Source organism: Pipistrellus kuhlii, unplaced genomic scaffold, assembly GCF_014108245.1.
Source record: "Pipistrellus kuhlii isolate mPipKuh1 unplaced genomic scaffold, mPipKuh1.p scaffold_m20_p_7, whole genome shotgun sequence".
Lineage (NCBI taxonomy): Eukaryota > Metazoa > Chordata > Mammalia > Chiroptera > Vespertilionidae > Pipistrellus > Pipistrellus kuhlii.
Window position 1 is genome coordinate 19,062,505 of NW_023425573.1, and position 22,112 is coordinate 19,084,616.

Genomic DNA, 22,112 nt, shown 5'->3' on the forward strand with positions numbered 1-22,112 from the left:
GACTATTTCTCTTTAAAAAATGAACATGTTTTTAAAATGTACATTTCCTAGGCGTGGTGAACAACATGAGGAGCCCTTGGCTGGATCAGAGTTTTCGATGGGAACATCCTCAGGCTGGCTTCTCTGAAGCCATTGTGTGTTTATTCAGGCACAGAAAGGATTTTCTCATCAGCTTCTACTTTAGAGACTTGTCCCAACAAGGACATACTAACTACAGTTGACCCTTGAACAATGTGGGAGAGCTTAGAGGGCACTGAGCTCTCCCCTGCAATAAAAAATCCAGGTGTAACTTTTGACTTCTCAAAAGTATCTAAGAGTCTACTATTTATTGGAAGTCTTATCAATAGCATAAATAGTCGATTAACATAAATTTATATGTTATTCCTATTAAATACTATATTCTTACAGTATAGTAAGCTAGAAAAAATAAAATGTTATTAAGAACATCATAAAAAAGAGAAAATATCTCTACAGTATTTACTGAAAAAACAAAAACAAAAACCCTCAAATAAGTGGACCCATGCAGTTGAAACCTGTATTGTTGGAGAGCCAGCTGTCCTGATGATGTGCAAACAACTTTTCAACAAACCTTCTCAATGCAATTGCTGTATGATTTATTTGAAAGATTTTAAAATGTCTTTGGAAAGATTTCTGACTTACAGATTTCACTAGTTTCATCATGTGTTTTGCCTTTAAATTTCTTGGAAGAAAATATAACATAATTCACTTGAGATCAAAGGCACACCAGGAATCATCTTGGTGAGGAGACATGGGAAAGAGCAGCACATATCATTACTTAAAAAGAAAATTGCTGCCAACATGTAGGAACCATCAACAGTGAGTGCCAAGAATGCACATTTTCAAGAGAACCAGAACACTGCCTCCTGAGGATATAAGCATGTTCTACAGAGTGCACTTAACGCAAGCATCACTGGGAGAAGATGTGCAGTACAAGAAAGCAAAGGCATATTGAAAACCTAATTATTTTTGTGAAATCCTGTTCATATTTTCAAAGCTTTTAAAACAGAAGAGGTCTTGCCAAATATCAAAACTGTTTCAACTGTGAGATTAAGCTAAATGTTGGTCCACCATATCCTTTGCTGAGCTGGTACCAACATATAACAACATTTCACCATCTTTTCTTGAAGAAGAAGAAGGAGGAGGAGGAGGAGGAGGGGAAATATTTTATTTATTTTTAGGGAGAAGAAAGGAGAGAGAGAGAGAGGGAGGGAGAGAGAGAGAGAGAGAGAGAGAGAGAGAGAGAGAGAGAGAGAGAGAGAGAGAGAGAGAGATGTGCAAGAGAGAGAATATCAATCAACTGCCTCCTTAATACCTCCCACACACCCACACACCCACACACACACACACACACACACACACACACACACACACGATGGAGCTTGCAAAGCTGGGCATGTGCCCGACCAGGAATCAAATAGGTAACCTTTTCGTGCAGGGAATGACACCCAACCAACTGAGTCACACCAGCAAGGGCATCACTATCTTTTCAATCTCCTTTCTCACTGTTCCTTTTTCTTGTTTAGTATTCCAGAGCAGGGGCCAGCAAACTTCTTCTATGAAGAGTGAAATGGTTAATACAGGGTGTGGCAAAAGTAGGCTTACAGTTGTGAGTAGGTAAAACACAGTGTTTATTATTGTATCATTAGCTATTGATTATTGTATTATTTTCTGTATTATCAGCTGTAAACCCACTTTTGCCCCACCCTGTATGTTCTTTGTGAAGGCCACTCACTGTCTTTAAGTTACTCAAGTCTGTGGTTGTCCTGTAAAACAGCCTAAAACAACACAAGTTAGTGGGCTTTGTTCCAATAAAACTTTATATTGAATTATATAAAATTTCAATTTTATATAATTGCAAAATGTCACAAAATGTTACTCTGCCTTTGATTATTTTCAACATGTTGGAAATAGACAATTCTTAGTGAGTTGCACAATACCAGGTAGAGGCTCAAGATTTGGCCTCTGGGCCATAGTTTGCCAACCCCACTCTAGGGCACTAACAGAAACTGGAGATTTGTGCCTCAAAAATATCAACAGAGCTTCCCCCCAACACACACACCTTTCCTTTTCAAGCTTACAGAAAAGCCTCGGTCCTGACCACAGCTCATTTGGGTTTAATATCCCATTTCCATTCTCAAGATCACCAGGAGGGTCTCTTTCTGTTTGTTGTGATCTCAAACCACACTCTAGGCCCATACAAGCACTGTCCCTCACACCAGAACCATTACGGTCTGACTTGGTGCTCCAATGCCTTTCAAATCAGGCCAAACTGGACTTCCTGGCATCTTTCATGTTTCTTTCTACCCTTAGGCATAATTGCACAATAGTCCCCCCCTACCCGGAGCCACCATGCCTAAAGCACATTACCTACCTAACTGGTTGCTCTAAGATGCTTCCTTTTCTCCCACCATCTCCTTGAAGCTTTCTTGTTACTATCTGGAAGGCAGGTAGCAATTATACCCAGTAGGGATGAGAATTCCCACTGTTCTCCATTATATCACTCAAATAACATAATAGGTCTAATTAAAAGGTGGCAGAGAAGGAGAGAATGGGAATGTACCAGTTGAGCAATAGAAGACAGTATGCCTCTTGTACTTAGTTATTTTCTTTTCTTTACTCATTATTTTGGTTACATTCAATTTCTCACTCCTTGACAGAGTTCGCTGATTGTTATTACTGTAAATAAATGTGTTAACCAACAAACATCTACTCTTTGCGGTGCTGCCATCATGAGGAGGTGTCCTGCCACTTGATTGTTGATGAGGCGTTTCCTGGCAGTTTTTAAAAATTGTCTTCCCAGAGAACAAGGCCAGTCTAACAAGCAGCACCAGTTCATCCGAGGGCAAAGCAAACCGGGATTTTCCACAAGAAGTCCCAAAGGGCCTTCTCTAACTACCTATCCTCTGAGAACAACGTGAGAGTGTGAGGTTCCCCAGTGCAGAGCAATGGGAACAAGCTAAGACAGGTTGGCCATAGAACCCTTATAAGGTGGGCACTGTTATGAAGTCACAAGTTCCGTTTATTCAAACGTCATTAGAGCAGAGTTTCTGAATCTTGCCACTACAGAAATTTCAAACCAGATAATGACTTACTGTGGAGACAGTCCTGTGCATTTTAGGATGGTTAGCAGCATCCCTGGCCTTTACACACTAGATAAATAGCCCTGCTTCCAGTTGGGACAACCAGAAATGTCCCCAGACATTGCCAAAAAATGCCTGGAGAGGAACCTGGAATAGCTATGGTGGAGGTACAGCTAGCTTACTGTTTTGCCCTTGGAAGTAAATACTTTGCCTGGCAGGGTGGGGCTTAAAGGGGTGAAGGGAAAGCAGGATTCAGATGTATTCTGATAATTCTGCTGAAGCATTTTTGGAATTTTCCACACTCTTGAAATTGCCTTTAGAACCAGTTTCTGAACATCAGAGAGAAATAAGCCCCACTTCCTCAGGCTCATAGCTCATGTCTATGTCCTTGGAGTCACAGAATTTTAGGATTGGAAAAGATCTTAGAGACCAGCTAGGTTCACATAATTATATAATCCATCAACTATTTGAACTCCTGTGAACTCAGAGTTTTCAAGATGTTGGTCACTGGGACACTACAGCTGTGCTGAAGAGAGATTAGCAGATGTATTTCACTGTGAAATATCTGGAACAGTGTCACATGCAAAATAAAACTCAAACATCACTGCCCTTGGGTACAATTTGGGGTTAGTATAGATGATCAGCTATAGGATTTCATAAGGACTTAAAATAACACAATCCAGAGAATGGTCCAGCCCCGTGGCTGGAAGATGGGTGTGGGAGTCTGGGGGTGCACAGTAAAAACAGGCTCACTGATATTAAGATCTGCTGGCAGCCATCACAGCATTTTAGCAAAAATATTCACAGTTCTGTTGCTCGGCCAGGAAAACCTTATTTCATTTATACAGCATTTTTCTCTCCTAGTGACACATGCTGTATTTATTTGCCTGAGATGGTCCACTTAAGTAAAAGTAAACCAAAGGAAAGCCATCTAGAAAACAAATCACCCAGCAGTCTGCTTATCCATTTTTCATAAACATCAGAGCCATCTCCTTCTAAACAAAAGGCAGAGCAGTTGCCAGAGGATAGAAAGTGAAGGAAAGGGAAATAAGTTTTCAAGGGCAATCTCACTCTGTCCCTTTTGGTCTGTAATGTTGAAAAGGCATTCTAAGAACATCCATTATCCTTGTTTTTGTGCGGGGCAACTTCAATTGGAGCTCCCACCCACCACCCTCTCCCCACCTCTCCTTTACTGGTCTTGGCATAGAGGTGGGAGTGGGGGTGACTTATCTCATGAAGAGGATTTGGGAGAACTATGTCTTGGCTCCACCCACTCTGCTCTCTCAAACCTGCCTAACTGCCCAGAGTGACCATTTGGGCAAACTTAGGGGAACAAGCTTTATATGGAAGGGAGCCTACAATTGGCCAGCTGGGCTAGAGTGTCTGGGGGTGACACTGGGTAAGTGTTACTAGAGCTAGCTAGCCCTTTTGACCACAGATATAAAGCTGACATTCTTCCATCAGTTGATCAGCAACAAAGCTGAGATTCTGAGTTCCCTTTGTCTTATCTTCTGGGTCAATTAGTTTTGAACTCAGGAGGGGAGGGAAAAGGTGTCAATAACCCCTAAGACTCCACAGTAAAGATGTAGGTTAGAATAGTTTAAAAAGCCATGTGAGAAGACCAGCCCATTCACACCACATTCTACAACTAAAGGATCAAAGCCCAGTTACAGCTACACCTCCTCGCCCAGTCTGCTCTCACAAATGGGGAGAATGCCAAGCAGAATATATGAGTGCTATTAATTATGTAATAATTTAAAAAGAAGGGAGCTCTCTCTGGTTTCAAGTGTCACTGGCTCTGACATTAGCTTGGATGAGTCATTTCACCTTCACCGGGCTGTTCATCTGTGGTCTCAGAAGTGGTGATGATAAAACCAGAAACTCTAGAGGGTTTTATGTGTGTTCTTAAATATGTTACTGATGAGAGAAAGAACCCTGTGAAAACTGAGCAAAAATGAGAGCCATAAAACTTTGTGGCCTCCAGGTTGTAAATGCTAACATTCCTTGATTCTATGTATTCCTCATAGAGTGAGACATCATTGCCTATAGAGGTTCCTTAGGAATTTAATTTAATAAAATAATAGAACTAGTTGCAATTAGAATATAATTGTGTATGTGCAAATATGCTTAGGAGAGCTTTGATAGCGTTTATGGTTGCTACATTCCACCAGAATTTTGGCCTACATTATTAATCTGCCCACTATGCAGAAAGGGTTTGTTAATCAAAGATAAACTACCCCCAATGAGTTTGAATTAGTGAGCTCCAAATTATGGTAGGATAATGAGGCAGGACTGTGCACATATACAACGCGGCTAAGCAAAAGCTTTCTGGCTGGCCACATAGGAGGTCTCCTTATTGAAAGATTTAGTTTTAATTTTGAACAGCTTCCCAGCATCACCCTTCATGAAAATTAAAATAAGGAGCTGGGATTTTGTCCTATTCAGCAAACCTCCTGCCAGGACTGCTCACCATGGCGGAGAAAACAACCTCACTGTGTCAGAGGAATTCCCTGTCCACCTTTCTCTTAGATCTAAAAGAATTACACCTACATTTTTAGTCCAACTCTGACAGTTTTCTTCCCTCATTGTAGAGGGAACCTCTGTAGCCTGTCTTCGTCCCACTCCTTGCCCCTTCTGGCCTGGCGGGGGTTGACATAATCCTTTGGCTTGAATCCTTAGGTGTATAGAGAGTCATAGAAGTCTCCCCACAAAATCTGTGGGAGCCAAGCCTGTCCTCAGCACTTCTCCCAGAGGCTGTTCCCTGCCAAAGAGGATGACTTCACCTGTACACGAAGGCCTCAGAGTCTCCAATCCTAGTTCTAATTCAGTGAAGAACACGAAGCGGTGATGTGTTTTGAGAAAAGCTGGAAAGGTGCTTCAGGGCTGAACATAAGGATATGGATTGGCTCACAAATCAGACTCTGGAGGGTGTGCAGAGGTCACTCTGCACCTCGTTGGCTCCTTCAAACACAGACACACCAGTGACACAAATGCATTTCCCAAGATCAACATGTGGCATATCCAGGGCATTCTCCCAAAAGAGCACTGATCTAAGTCTATACGTCACAGAGTACTTGTGATGCCATCTGACGCTTCTAAATTAATGGTCGGCAAACTCATTTAGTCAACAGAGCCAAATATCAACAGTACAAAGTTCAAAATTTCTTTTGAGAGCCATATTTTTAAAACCTAAACGTCTTCTAACACCACTTCTTCAAAATAGACTCACCCAGGCCGTGGTATTTTGTGGAAGAGCCACACTCAAAGGGCCAAAGAGTCGCATGTGGCTCGCAAACCGAGGTTTGCTGACCACAGTCCTAAATCATTCTAGTTTTTATAGGAAAATAAAATCAATGGCCACAAATAGCGTTCACAACCCAGAAGTGCAGAAATACAATACAAAAGCATAACCGGAGATTGGTTCATACCACATATTTTAAAAGACCAGCCACCTTTGTATCACCGAAGCTGCCTTTGGGGAAGATTTGCCTTTCTAGCTCCAGTTCAAAATCTCCCCAAGTCTTAACTTTTTATTTATTCTAGAGAGTTCAGGGGAAAGTGGAAAAATAATGGCTTTGGGTAGGGACACTGGAATACTTCTCACTAGAGATCAATTAGTACAGACATATTTTACCTAACTATTGAGTGCACTTACTGAAACATGCATTTAAGAGAAAAGTGCAGGAAGAGGTGATAGGATTGTGGGTAATTTATAATGCTTTGCCGGCAAAGTTTGTTGTTCTTAAGAGCCTCACTGAAGGATAAACTGCAGTTTTTTTTCCTGCTCCCTTTAACTCTCCAGAAATAAGTAACAGGGAGCTGGCAATGGAAAACATGTGGCAGAAGTCCAGGATGGAAAATTCGCATGAGGATGCGTGGAAACTTCTTCAGGGGAGGAATGGGGATGAGTGGGTCAGGGGCTGGAGCCTAGAATTCTAGATTCTACTTTACATTTTTAAGTATCTGATATTCAAGATTTTGTAATAGTTCTGCAGCTCATGCAGCATGAACAGAAAATATAAATATACTACAGCAAATATAAACGTACCAATACAGATTAGTAAAAATCAATTTTATAATTCTAAATAATCTATAAATGCTCTAATGCCCAACCATGGACATTGTGATTAAAATGGCCAGACCAAATCCCTTAAAAAAAAAATCTAGCATGGAGTGACCCAGCTCACCGGACTGTTATCTGGTTTCGATCACTCTCTTGGTCTTAATTTAATCTCTTCCTCCTAGTACAGGGTATGTTATGCAGTTAATGTCCACAACTTTATGTGTTGAATGAATAAATGTTCATCTAAGAGTCTATTGTATTATAACACAGCTCACATGTTTATAATTAGGTCCATGCTGTTCTACTTTAATTGTGGAACTTTAATATCATTCACAGATATCAACACAAGCCCCTTCTCTATACCGCGCACATTTAGATCATATAATAAGGTGGATCTGCTTCCTACCTGCTTGGTTGGTTGTCACGGTGACAGACACTGATTGATCCGGGCTAGGGTTATACTTGGACACTCCGTTCACCGCCCAGATTTCAAATGTGTAATTGGTATGAGCCAGGAGGTCGGTGATGGAGACTTTAGTGGTCTTCAGGCCATTCTGCTGTGGGGTGTAGTGGACCCCACTGCCACAGGGTCGGCACTTGCTAGAATCACCAGCTCCACATTTCTTGCACACCACATTGTAGGAAATGTCCTGGCGGCCGCCCGTGTTCTGAGGACTGCTCCATTCCAAGTTCACTGAAGTCTCATTGACTTTTGAAATCAAGTTTAGGGGAGCCGATGGTGGGCCTGGAGAAAGAGAAAAAACATACCATCACACCAAGAACTGTAAGGATCCTTTTGGAATCTCTCAGTTTCTACTGTTCCCTGCAACTTCAACAGGTAGATGGGCCCATTTGGCAAATAATGAAAAAGGAAATTGAGTTAGCAAAAAGGTCTTTTAAAATAACAATAGAATAGAAAACTGTGTAGGTGTGAGTGTCATTTTCATTTGTGTGCAAATAAATGTGGCAGTGTCTGCCACTCTGAGATATAAGGACACTCTTCATCAAATGAGCTCCAAGTCCAGGCTTCCTCTCTGAAGTGGCAGGAAAAGATCACAATTCATCCAGTCTTGATCTTATCTGAAAAAATGGGTATGCAAATGCAATTCTAGTTCCCATAGCTGTTGTGGGACTCTGCTAAATTAAGAGAGATAGATACCACTTCTGAAGATAAATCATGATTCCTAAGTTGAGTGTAACATCAATATAAAGGAAGATTAAATTGTTTGTTGGGTAATTAGTTGGAACTGGTTTAACCTGGTTGCAAAGATGTTGAAGGAAAGTCCCATGGTTGAAACATTCCAGCTTGAGGCAGATAATGCACAGAGGCACCCAACCACACGGTCAGCCCTTGAATTGATCAGGGCTGTTAAGGCTTTGCTTTTACAAAAGACCTACATTAGTGCCTGTTTCCACCAATGCAGAGAAATCCAAAAATGATATTTGCACTCATGAAAAAATGGTGAAAAAGTGTTTTTGCAATATGCTGTTATAGAAGCAGCGTGCACACTGCACGCCAACCTTCTTCCCCAGAAACTCAGCGTTGAAGCATCAAGCTGCCTTAGCTTTGAACTGTGTCTGTCAGCATCTGTGTTACTTTGTGCCTCCCTTAGCAAGATGTGCCCTAAGGTGATGCTCCATTTCAGCTTAAGAAAGATTTCACAGAAACTCTCAACTTTTATATGGGGGGCGGGCGGGGGGGGGGGGAGGGGGGGAGAGAACCTGTACTCATTCCAATGGACATGCAAGAGTTTCTGAAATATGAATGGTGGTGATGGAATAAAACAACTGATCCCAACAGATAGTGGTGATTTAACAACAACGATAATAATAGATAAGACTGTAGAACAATGATGGCTCTCTCTTGCTGTAGATTAGTTATTATAGGCCAAGAAGTTACGACACGAAAGAATTCAAGAAGAAAAATAAGTGTGGGAGACATGAGAGGTAATTTTTTCCTGGTCTGAGCTGGTTCCAAAGGTTTAAAAGACATCTCCACACTCTAATCAAGAATATTTATTCAATGCGACAGTCAGAAAGCCCTCTCTTTTCCTTCTCCTTTCACGTGGTGATCCTCTAAGAAAAGAGCCAAAAGTGGGTTTTAATGAAAGTTTGGGATGTCTTTCTCACTGTTTCTATTCTACTTCTACTTTATCTGTAATGACTGCTTTGAGGAAAGTTACCTGGAGGCCTGCGTGAAGTCAGGAGAAGTGTTATCTCGAGGACCACAATGGAATGTACTGTTTCAATGTAGCCTCTGTGAGACAGTTGCATGTAATCTACATACAAGGGGTTATATTCAGTACTATTCAGCTAATGGTGATGAAGAGCTGACGAATTTTGGTGATAATACTAAATAAGGGCAATTCAGTCTCCTTTTCTCTTTGTACAGCTTAATTGAAGGCTTTATTTTAACATGGTAAGTGTGCCCTCCCTATGTCCCCTTGAGACTAATTATGTCTTCTGCTCCCTTGCCTGTACTGTGAGCCTTACAGGGAAAACAATGTGGCAAAATTTGTGTTAAAGGTAAGATTACCTCACAGAAATCTCCAGAAATAAAATACCAGTGTTCTTCTTGTTTACATTTTCAAATTTGTATTAAGGGTCCTTTGGAAAAATAACAGGGTCAAACAAATGGTTTCTGAATAAACAAATAGAGCTCTTTAAAATCAGAGACTCCTAGAGCCAGATAGGATAGTAAAGATCATTTGGTCAAATAACTTCATCTTACTAGTAAAGATAAGGAAATTGAGATCCAAGAAATGAACCTGATAATATGGAAAGTTTGTGCAATCTAATTAGTGGCAGAATCTAACATCCTTAAGGACTATCTTCACTTTGGGGTTATTTCTACTCCACAATATGGCCCCCATTTAAGGTATAAGAAGAACAAAATCAGCAGTTTCAACCAAAGTTTGAGATGTAAAAGTAGGAAGAGGGAGTGAGTATCATCAGACCTTTTCAGGTTCTGTAGAAGCTTGCCACTGTGATGAAATCCTTACTAATTTGCTGAAGCTTACTACAGCTTGGTTTATAAAATAGGTCAGCCACTGGTTCTCATTGTGCTGCAAGGTTCTAGGGTTAAATGAGAGTGACTCTCAAATCCATTAACCTCCTTGCCAAGGTTCCTGGTCCACTTTCACATGGGAAAATGTGACACAATGAACCAAGCACCACAGAAGCAAAAAGTCAGTAATTAGTATGTGGGATGAGGCATGGCAGTGTCTAAACAGAGAAGAAATAGAGCAGAAAACTAAATGGTCACAGGGCTCAGAGATATAACACAGCCACGTGGGGGGTGGGCAAGGGGAGAATGCTTCAGGATTTCTAATTGGAGGGCTGGCAGGAAAACTAGTAGTAGCCAGCCCAGAACAACCTTCTTCCTTTGGGAAGAATACTTGGGTAGATGCTCAGGAAAAGAAGGAAAATTAGGCCAATCCAAGTTCAATGTTGTCTTCATGAATGGTCTGGTGAATGGTACTCAATACGTTTTATGTTTTGTTGCCATGTGGAATGATAGTTATATGAGCATAGTTGTGTTGGCGCAGAATTGAGGTAGGGGGGAAGAGAATATAGAAATGTCACCCAGTATGATTATAACATTGGCCTGCACAGGAACTTGGAAAGGAAAAATGCCTTATAAATTAAAATCATAATGGCAGTTATAATTTTTGTGGGATTTTTTTCTTTTCTTTTTCCCTTTTGCCATTTAAATGATAATAACATATGAAGTGTGTTTCCATTTAAAGGAGGGGTCATCTCTTCTTCAGAAAAGAAAGAATTTTCTTCTCAAACAAAAGAAAATAGTAGGGATTTTAATACAGTCAAAAGTCAATACTTAGCAGCACCTTAAAACAATCAACTATAGAGATGGCTAAAAAGAAAACAAGCCTTCTAAGTTACATGAATTCTCTGAGTAAATACAAATGATCTAGAAAGAAAAAAAATCGTAACTTTTAGATTACCTTCCCTTTTGTTCATGTAAGTATTATGTCTGGAAATTTAAGAACAATTATATTTCTGAAAGGTAACAAAATTTCTCATCAGAAATAGATCCACCTGCAAATAAGTCTCCAATTACAAATACAAGATGTATCACAGAGAAGAATAAAGGTGGCATTTGTTTTAATTTTCTAGTCTTTATATTGACATCATGTCCACTGAGCAGACACCAGCCTCAGGCAACTTGTGGGTCATTGTGAATAGTAGGGTTTTATGCTTTCTAAAGCTACTCAGCCAGGCCTGAATGTAGGGCTGATAACAACCTGCACATGGTATCACTCCACAATTGGGGTCTTTATTTCTAGTTCCTATTTTGTTTGGAACAGGGTTTGCTAATGCAACACTTATCATGAGTCTATATGCTACTCCAGACAAGAACTGATGTCTTCATTTCCTGGTGTCTACCATGAATTGTAGTTCAGAGCAAGCTCAATAAATATTTGACGAGTCGAAGAATAAGTGAATGACTGCACAGAAGGCTAACAAAATCCTCAAATGCATCGATGCTGAACTATCTCCAGTGTGTTTTTAAATGTGTGAATTAATACAGCTTTCTCTGAGCTAAAGTAGTATTAGTCAGCTTTTCACGTACACATTCATGCATGAGCATTAAGCCCTGTAAAAGAGTATCTCAACGTAATTAGTTTAATTCAGTTTCTTCTTTTCTATAATTTAAAAACACTTTGGAAAAAGTAAGGAGGGCTATAAATATTATTCGTGGTTACTTCTTTTGAGAGGGATTGAAGGGTCATTCATTTATTCAATAAATATATATTGAAAGTCCAGTATTTGTCACCTGCTCTAGAAGAAAAAGAAAACAAAATTTGGTTTATTTTGATACTACACTGGAGAGTTGAAGGAAGGGAAGCTGGGAGAAAGAAAGAAACTAAGGAAGCTAAATGGGGATTATGTGAGCCCAGGGGATGTAAAGGGTAAGCACTCTATCCTCTCTTGTTTTCAGAGCTCCCTAACCAACCACTCAACCAATGTGGCTGGGAATTTTAAATTGGGCTTTACCCCTGACCTGCTTGGAGCACCATCCAATGCACCAAGGTTGTGAGTTAGATCCCATTAGGGCACACACAGGAGACAGCCAATGAATGCATGAATGGGTGGTCAGAATTTCTTTCTCTTTCTCTAAAAATCAATAATAAATTTTTTAAAAATTCAGGCTCCATCAATTAAGGTTGTATTCATTTGGGATTGGTTATTATGACTTTCCTTTCTCCATCTTGAAGAAATGTATATTCCTTGAAGGTCATGCTATATTCAGGCATGACATTCTGAAACACTTTATCTCTGAAGTGTCAATTTTAGCATTTTAAGAAGTCAGCTGGCATATTCCTCATTAGCCTTTATAGAGCTATAGTTCTTTTATTTTTATCACCAAAATTAAGACATTTTAAAATACAAATCAATCAATAATTGAAGTGTGTTTAAGGAAAACAAATGTCCTTCCTTTACATTTTTTACTTTATTTATAGAATCCCTTGGAATTCACATATAAGCTGAAGATTCTCTCCCTGCAACCAGGAACAGGGATAAGTATGTAAACTATTTTAAACTTCTCATGTTTAAAGAGCCCTTCACACTTTAAATATAATTTAGTGGCATAGATAATAGCTGTACTATGAGGACCAAAAGTGAAATGCAATAGCCCTGAACTTGAGGATCCTTTAGAGCAGTGCCCAACAAGCTTTCTCTTTAGAGGGCCAGGTAGTCAATATTTCAGGTTGTATGGGCTACTTGGCCTCTGAAGCAACTACTCAGTCTGGCCAATGTACTTCAAAAGCAGTCATTGACAATATCTAAACCAATGGTGTGGCTGCGTTCCCAGAACATTCTATGTGCAAAAATGGAACAGCTGAATTTTGCCTGCAGGTCAGGTCATACTTGGCTTGCGACCCCTGCCCCAGAGAATTTGATGGGGAAACGCACCCTCTTCCCAGAAAAATGCTCACAGGAATCCACAATTTTACACCTAATTCTCGGAGCTTTGAGCATACCTGGAACCTATCAGAGGAGTTCAGTCCAAGAACCTAGGATTGAACATTTATACTGCCCAGATAACAACTCTGGCTTCTAAACACCAAGTTACACCTACTTTCGTTGACTAAAGAAGCAATAAAATAGGCAGAATATGGTGGCCTATTTTTTGAGTTTCTCATTGCTCTGAAAGAAATGGGTCCTGCATTTCTTGCCACTGTGAATAAATTTAATGAACATCTATTCACTTTGCTGGTGTGAAATACTTGCTGTATCACACAGTAGGCACTGGTGTAAGGTGCTACAATGGGAAATTATGATTTTTTTAGTGGGATGTCAACTTGCATTCAGTTGACAGCAGTTTGACAGTATGAAGTCCAGAAAAAACTATAGCCAAATTACAACAGAAGCAAAGCACTTACATATAATATCATGTTACATCATGTCAGATCATGAAAGAATTTTGATCTTCCTTAACCTATCATGTGCTCTCCTCTGGGAAAAGCAAGCACTCAGAAATGAACCCCACACTACCTAGAGAAAATAAGTGAATGTGACATATAAGAAGGGCAACATTTCAAGTATGAAAGAAAATTCCAGTAATTCCACAAATCTTAGTTCTTTCTGAAGAATAATTTTTGAATAGTTTCTAGAACACATGTTCTGGCTCATAAAGGATTTAAAGAAGCCCCATTTAGGACAACCTAATGTTTATATATCTATAAGAAATCTATATGAGCCTTCAATTCAGAAAGAATCAGCCAACACTCAACCTATAGTCCTAAGTGCCTCTGATATGAACTAGGTCTTTGGTATAAACCATTTCATGGAAAATCTAGGTCAGGACAGCTGCAACCTATGTATTCCACTCCGAACTCACAGGTCAGGAAATATGGACCTTTTCATTATCATAGGAGTAACTGGAACTTTAGCAAATGGTAGAAATCTGTAGTGATAATTGCATTTAGAAGTAAGTTGGGACAATGTGTCATATAAACCTTAACTTCTTATTTCTTTGAAATTTTTTTAAAGTATTTTATTGATTTTGTACAGAGAGGAAGGGAGAGAGATAGAGAGTTAGAAACATCGATGGGAGAGAGTCATCGATCAGCTGCCTCTTGCACACCCCCTACTGGGGATATGCCCGCAACCAAGGTACATGCCCTTGACCGGAATCGAACCCGGGACCCTTCAGTCCCCAAGCTGACGCTCTATCCATTGAGCCAAACCGGTTTCAGCTTAACTTCTTATTTCTTATAACTGAAATTAAAGTATGAACAGATTCCAGGACTAAAGGAAGAATAAGTCAAGTTGAAAACTCATATTGTTAGAAAAACTTTAAATATGCAACTCAAGTACTTTAGATTTGGTAGCTCTGCCTGGAATTCTCTCCTTTAGTTTTTTTCAATAGCTGCCTCCTTAACCCTCTGGTTTCAACTCAAAACTCACCCTCCTCATTCCTGACTACTCTATGCAAAGTAAAATTCTCTCGTTCTTTCATTTTACCCTACCATGTCATCTTTTGTGTTTTCCTTACTGTGAGAATTTTAAATTACCTTGTTCATTATTTATTTTCCCATTATAACAGAAGCTCTGTGAGAACAGAAAATAGTTTTTCATTTGATTTCATCATTCCAGAAATGACAAACTTATAGTAGATGCTCATTAAGTATCTGACGAATAAATGAATGAAAGATGCTATACCTCCCTAGCACTTGCATATATCACAAAAGCTGTTAAAATAAAAAGGTTTAAAAAGATAAAGTCTGTAACCAAGGCTGGCAGACAGTTGATAGGAAACCAATGTAGCTGGGTTCATAGAGAGTGGTTTCCAGAGCTACCGGTGATTTTTAATACTTAATTGATTTTAGTCATCATTTAAAAATTCAATGCTTGAGCCATGAAATTAATTCTGGTGTGGAAAGAACATACCCCTAGAGTATGGGCAGAAACATAACTCTTAAATGATCAATCTATTTAAGACCTACTCTTACCCTACTAAAATGCCAAGGCAACCAAGACACATCTTCTGAGGAAGAGGCACCTTGGGTCTTAAGTTCAATGTTATAAGTCTTAGTTGATCATGTGCAACTTTTGGGCTGTCTACTGATATTTCAGTGTCTTAGCTGTAAAATCCTCCAACCTTTCATATAAGTCTTTGTTTAATCTCTCTCCAGCTGAGTGACAGGTTATAAGGCAGAGTAAATGGGTATATATGTTTTTTACTGAAATAATGCATTCCCCCATGACAGTTGTATATGTTGCCCCCACTAATTGCTTTCTCTCAGCCCTGCAGCCTTGGGTTAGTTTACATTAAGACTGCTGTTCAAAACACCTCATCTGAGATCTATGAACAGAGCATAACCTTTTATCACAGCAGTTTGTGTTTTAACAGTAAACTGCCTATTATTAAAACACAGAACCATTTGGACTCATTTATCATTGACTGATGCCATGTACTCTTGGCTTCCTATACAGGTAACTCCTTGTTGAAAATTTGCCACCATGTTTTTTTCTAGTTTATGTATTTTCCCATTCTCCATTGTAGGAACCTTTGTGTCTTTTCTTTTCTAGGTTAATTGCTGAAGTAATTTTTTTTTAAGGTGATTAGTTCATGGCTGGAGTATTCTATAAACTCCCAGTTACTACCCACAGGAAACTACAATGCGAACAATGAAGAAAAGTAACGTATTTAAATCATAAGTATTTTTATTTAGAATCAACTAGCCTGCGAACTAATTCTAATTTCTTCAGAAGCACCTTTTCATCCTTTATTTTAGCCCCATGATAAAATCTGACAGAACAGTATCTACTAGCCATAGCAACTGGAAACTAAGTTAAGCCACTTGACAAAATTAACAACCAATGGTACAAAGTTATGATCAGAAACCCTGATTCCAGGGCTAAAACAACCACCGTCACAAGGATTTAAACAAGGCAAGGGAAAAAGGAATAGTAACGATGAATTCTTTGTAGCACAAGCTGGAATGCTCCCAACTTTCTCATTTCACCCCAAGTAACATTTCTCTAGCTTCCCTGACGTTGATGCTGGCAACTGTGGATGCTGGCGTTGTTTCCTTGATGGCGTGGTTGTCTTAGCTGGGTTGTCCTCTCTACCTGGTTCCTAACTTGCACAGAGGAGTGTAACTGGGAGTCTATGTTAAATGTCTTTCCCTGGGTGGATGGTCACAGGAGAGTGGGAGGCAATGATATCTATGCAATAGGAGTCTCCCTGTTCAGCTTCTGCTGAGCTGTAAAGAGCACGTGGAACAAAAATCAACTACGAGAGGAAAATCAAAACGCTGATAGCAAAGAAGGTAACTAGCTCTCACCCCAGGGAATCTCAAGGAATGTATAATTGACCCTGTTTCAAAGAAGCATGCTGTGCACAACTGCTCTATGACTTCTATGAATAGTGTAAAAAAATGTTATCCAGAAATGACAGGGCTCGGTGGATAATAAGCCATTCTTAATTATTCATGGTGGTGGGAAACATGTAAAAACCTGGCTAAGTGGCATTTGTAGATTATTTAAGCCTTTCACTTGGGCATACATTAGTGTTCCTCACACCTATACACTTTCCAGCTGAATTCACATTGTACTATTAACCCCTATAGAATGGGAAGTAGGTTGGGAGTTAAAGAGGACACTACAATACCACTGCTTTAATTGCAACTCATTCAATGAGATGATACCTGATCTGTATTAAAGCTTTACAAAATTTTGCAAATAACAAAATGGCAAGTGAGCATCAGCCTTGGGTCCACCTAGTTCCTTTCACTTAGCACACTGGGTCCAACTAGCTCCTTTCATCTATATTCTAAACTGTCATTGAATAAGAAATATATTCTTGGGTTCTCTAGATGTATTTTCTCGTTAGTATTCATAATGTTGAAAGGTAATTCAGAAAGAAGAGACGAGGGTGTGGCTCACTTATTAGCTGATGTCGGATCTTGAACAACTGACATTTCACTAAAGGATCAGCCTGGAAATGGAATGGGTCAGCAAAGGCTGCACTCAAATCATCAAAACATCTTTGGTTGCTTTGGTCGGTTTGAAAGGTCTGAGGATGGACACTGGCTAACAGGCAGCAGAACCATGTCATGTAATCTAGCAATAGGAGAGCTGATGTCTCAATTTAAATTTTAGACTTATGACAAATGAAATGTAACATGAAACTACACTCGTATATTGCCAATTTGATCAACATGAAATAATAAATTTCCTGAAAATCTTAGAGACAAGAGTTTTCATAAAAGTATGTTCACAACAATGATTGATTCCATGGATGATACAACATAAGGTGGTTAGAGATCAATCTATAGATCCTCTGAAACACTTTCACTAATAAAACTTGGGGAATCGCCTTATACTCTCTTCTACGAACCAGTCTTTCCCTAGATCTAACGGCACTCTCATTAATCAGTTTCTTAGAATGCCCTTCCCTTTCACGTTATTAGTTACTTGCAGCTTTAAAGCAAAAAAGAAATATGTTCTTGGATAGAAAAAAAAAAAAAAAGGAGTTTACTTGAAACTGGGAACTGCCTTTTATCCTATGGTTTTAAACATCAAAGCCACATGCTAGACTATCCCTCCCAAAATCCCTCAGCCAGACTGTTAAGCATGAAAATCTTTGGGGTAAAGAATTAATCTGAACATCATACCTTCAAGGGTTTATTTGAAAATGCTTATGAGATTTCCAAAATTAAAGCACTTAAAAAAAAAGTCTCTCTCTTCTCCTGACCTTGGGAACAAGTAAGGACGATGTTATTTTAATTTGCATCAGATTTTAACAACACAGTCACAGAGCCACTGGGATCCACACTGGGTTTGCACTGAAGATTGCTCATCATTTCATTATGGTTCATTATGTTGATAACTGTCAGAGAGCATTAGAAATGAAGGCTTTGAGTAATAGAACTGAAATGGTAATTTTAAAACAATACACTTTCTGGAGGAAATACATTGGCACACTAAATTCAATTTAAAAAGGCAAATGTAGAGACAAAGTAAGTGATGTTTGCCGTTCAGAGCTAGGCTATTCAATTGCTTGATAACCTAAACCTGCAAAAAGCTTTTTCAAATCAAGATCTTTCGTCATAGATCTTGGTAAATTTGCCCTCATTAGCTCTAAGCAACTCCAGGATAAATTGCCCTAAAAGCTGCAATTTTGGAATATTTTAGGCTATGTCTAAGTATCAATCACCCAGTCTTTGTTTGTTTGGCACAGCTGACTGAATTATTCAGGGCCGTTTACTTGGAGATAGATTTGTGAAGGCCCTTTAAGTTGGCAATCTAAAATAATAATCTCTTATTTACAGAGTGCTCCCGATCACAGGGCTCAAATAAGTTTCATCAAACAAGTTAAATAAGGAGTACCCAGCTGCGCAAGAACAGATTTCCAATTGAAAAATACGCAAAGCCACTCTGGTAATGGTGCTCAGAAGTAAAGTTGCCAAAATAACAAATTAGCTATTTCTTTCTAGATACACAAAACCGATTTACTTCTTCTACAAGGCATTTTTTTCCCAGGTACATTTTAAAACACAATAAAGGGTTGGAAAGTTACTTTATGTGTAATATTGGTTCAGCCTCCTGGGGGAGTGGGAGGGGATGGGAAGACCTTTCTCGCTATAATCACTGAACAAGAGACTAAGTGACAAAAGGCACTCAGTCCTCCTGCATAGGCACGCAGCTGACATCTCCAACACTGGGATCGCCAGACAACATTCCTGATGACAGGGAAAAGAAAAGGGAAGGTGAACAAGATCTGAAGGGGAAGGACTGGTTATCTGCAGAGTTAAAGAACATTAACTTCATTCATTAAAATCACTCTGAAATTTCTCCTAAAAAACGATTTATGAAATAAAAATCCCTTCATCAACTTAAATGCCATCCTTGTGTCTATCAAGGTCTGGGTGTCTGCCTTGTTAGCAATGTCACCAAAAGCCCCATCACCTTTTTTCTTCCGGAGTCCCCACTGGGTTACTGCCAGAAGAGTGTCAATGGGAATGGTCACCTGGGACATATAACCATTCCCATTGACACTCTCTGGCAGTAACCTAGTGGGGACTTCAGAAGAAAACACAAACAAAAGAAGCTCCGCAGTGAGTGTATTGGATTATGCAACTCCACACCAGATGGATTTTCTTCATGTGGGAGATAAATGAAGTATTCGATTTCCATTAAGGAAGAATGTTCAGAATCCTGAAAATATCTTCAGAGAGTCACCACTGAGCGGGAGAACAGCCCTAAAATTTACAGGCATGGAAGAGAGGGTCCTCCCTTGTCTTCTGCTATCCATCAGGGAGGATCTAACTCTTAGAACGGGAAAGGGGTCCACAGAACAGCAGCCTCAGCAGCGTCTGGGAACTTGTTAGAAAAGCAGAATGTCAGGCCTGGCATCTGCTGATCACTATGTGCTTCCCATGCACATCAACATTTAAAATATTGTTCTAACAGGTGCTGATTATCTTCTTGAAAATATTCAGATGATTCCTCCATTGAAATGTCTATCTCTCAGGCAGACGCTGATGTTAATCCACCCAGAGGCTCCGTGGGAAATCTCCCCAAAGATAAAGTTTATTTTATCATTGAATTCTCTCATGTTCTCTAGCAATGGAAATGGCCTGCAGAACTTCTTAGGCGTCTCCCATTAAATTAGCCAATGCCGCATGTGTTCACCTGGTCTAGTCGTGCTCCAAGTGAACAAAAACTTGATTTTATGAGCCAGTGGAGCAGAGTCTCTCTGTGGCTGAAAGAATGAGTCTCAGTCCGTGTGTTTTATTTCTTCATTAGTGTGCCGTCACAGTGAGTGATCAGTAAATGGAGGGCTGCATAAGAATGCGAGGGTTAAAGGCAGCAGAAGAAACAAAGAAGGTGCCTGATTGCCATGGCTGTCAGCACAAGGGAATTGGGTTTGTCACCTGGCTTAACCAACTGGTAAGGACTCATTAGAGGCTGGAATCTGTTTGAAAGGATCCCTGATGTTTAGGCTCCTTCCCATCCCCAGATCTTGTCAAGAGAATCTGATAAAGCTGGGGGTGGAGGGGAGGAGGGCTTCATCCTGTGGGTTATTTGAACAAGAGGTTCTCTGAGAAAACCCCACTGTCTCCTCTCTATTGAAATGTCTGCTGCAGCACTGACTGTCCCACAGAACTTTCTGAGATGACTGAAATAACTCAGAGTGACTCAGCCATGCTGCTCAGGATGGTGGCCACTGGCCACATATATCTACTGAGCTCTTGAAATGTGGCAAACCTAAATTAGAAACTGAATTTTAAACTAAATGTGATTGATTCTAAATTTAAATAGCCATGTGCAACTAGGGGCTAATCTTTGGGCAGTGCAGGTCCACTGCATTCATCAGGAAGAGAATAGATTCTAATTTTGCTGCTGAACTAATATACCTGTTAGCAACATATGGTGACCTCCCAGATTATCCCTATCTCAAAGGAGGTCTTATGAGTCTTATTCAGTTAATGTTCATTGAATTTTTTTTTAAAGGACTTAAAAATTCAACTCTGGAGAGAAGTGGTTTCAGCCTTGTCTATATAGTAGAATGATGAGACAACTTCTAAAAATACTGATGCTGAGTCCTACTCCTGAAATTCTGGAGTGCAGTCGGGCTGTTGGGTCATTTAATTGTGCAGTCAGTGAGAAAATCATCACAGAGGCATGGACAGTTGTCAGCAATCTGCTATGGAGTAAGCTTGGGGGAGGAAGTGACCAGCTGCCATAAAAGAAGAGAACCCGCATTTGTTAGATCCATACCAGGTGCCAGACCAGTACAAATATTTTCTCATTTAATGTTTAAAACCACCCCACAGGTAGATAGTAAAAACTCCATTTTACAGATGGGTAAACTGGGGATTGGAGAGGGGAAATAAACCCACAAGTTGGTGGTGTTAAGATCAGCACTGTGTTTCTTCCTAACTGGACTTGGAGAGATGTAATAAGCATTAGAATAATCCTGCACATTTGGGTTAGTGAAGTGTAGGAGTTACAAGAGAGTGGATCAGGAGAAAAAGATCACATGTTGCTTTGGTAATTTAATAGGCATTTTATTAATAATAAAAAAAATCCACCAGTCTTCTTCTCTTATGTTACTGAAAACTATCTCCGAAAAATACAAGAGCTACTTTAGTTTTTAAACTTTTTGGTTCGCTCGTAGGCTAAGAATCCATATTTGCTTTTTCTCATTTGCATCTTCAGGATAAAACTATTCCTACAGAAACATAAAATTCTAAGGGCTCACCTACCACACTCAGACTTTGACTAAAGAGCCCATCCACGTTGCCATCCAAGATGAATTTTGTGAGTTTCATAACATAATCAAACCCCAGCCTACAGAAGGCATCTATAGGAAAGACAGGTAGTGGACTCCTTGATCCAAATTAAGGATAATACTGTCAGCCCACAATATTTCTTTTTAAGTTTGCTATTATTCTCTAAAATCCCACAATTGGGGTGTGGGTGTGGATAGAGGAAGAGAGTCACTATTAAATTAATCACACAATGGAGCATAAGAATATTTAGATTGGAAAAAAAAAGGCTTGAACTTAAGCATATCAAATGTATATGCCCATCCGGAGAAAGCACTTAGTCTATGGAAGGAACAGAAAAAGAAGACAACAAGGACATCTTTGCCCATGTAGGCTTACACCTAAGAATGGCCCCCATGTATTCCTTCCCTGTAGAAGTTAGAGCTGGAATTTAGGTAGCTGGCAAGAGGGCCTCCCAGTAAATGGGGGTGATGGGAGTCTTGTGGTTATCCAGCACTCCCGCCAGGCTGGGTGGAGTTTTGGACATATTCCTTAACATCTGAGCTGATAGTTACCTCCTCTAGGAAATGAAAATAATCCCTATCTTATAAATATATTATAATATCAGCCCTGTGATATAAGGTTTATGGAAAGTGCCTGCTACATTACCTGGGCATAATTATAAATGGTTGTTGT

At 39.7% G+C, this 22,112-nt stretch overlaps 1 protein-coding gene across 1 annotated transcript in view; it reads right to left on the reverse strand.

The window, feature by feature from the left end:
• EPHA4 (EPH receptor A4) overlaps positions 1 to 22,112 on the reverse strand; it is a 135,038-nt gene that overhangs the window by 52,108 nt on the left and 60,818 nt on the right. Inside the window, 1 exon segment of the mRNA XM_045575716.1 lies at positions 7,571 to 7,909. Coding sequence (XP_045431672.1) covers positions 7,571 to 7,909 — 339 coding nt within the window.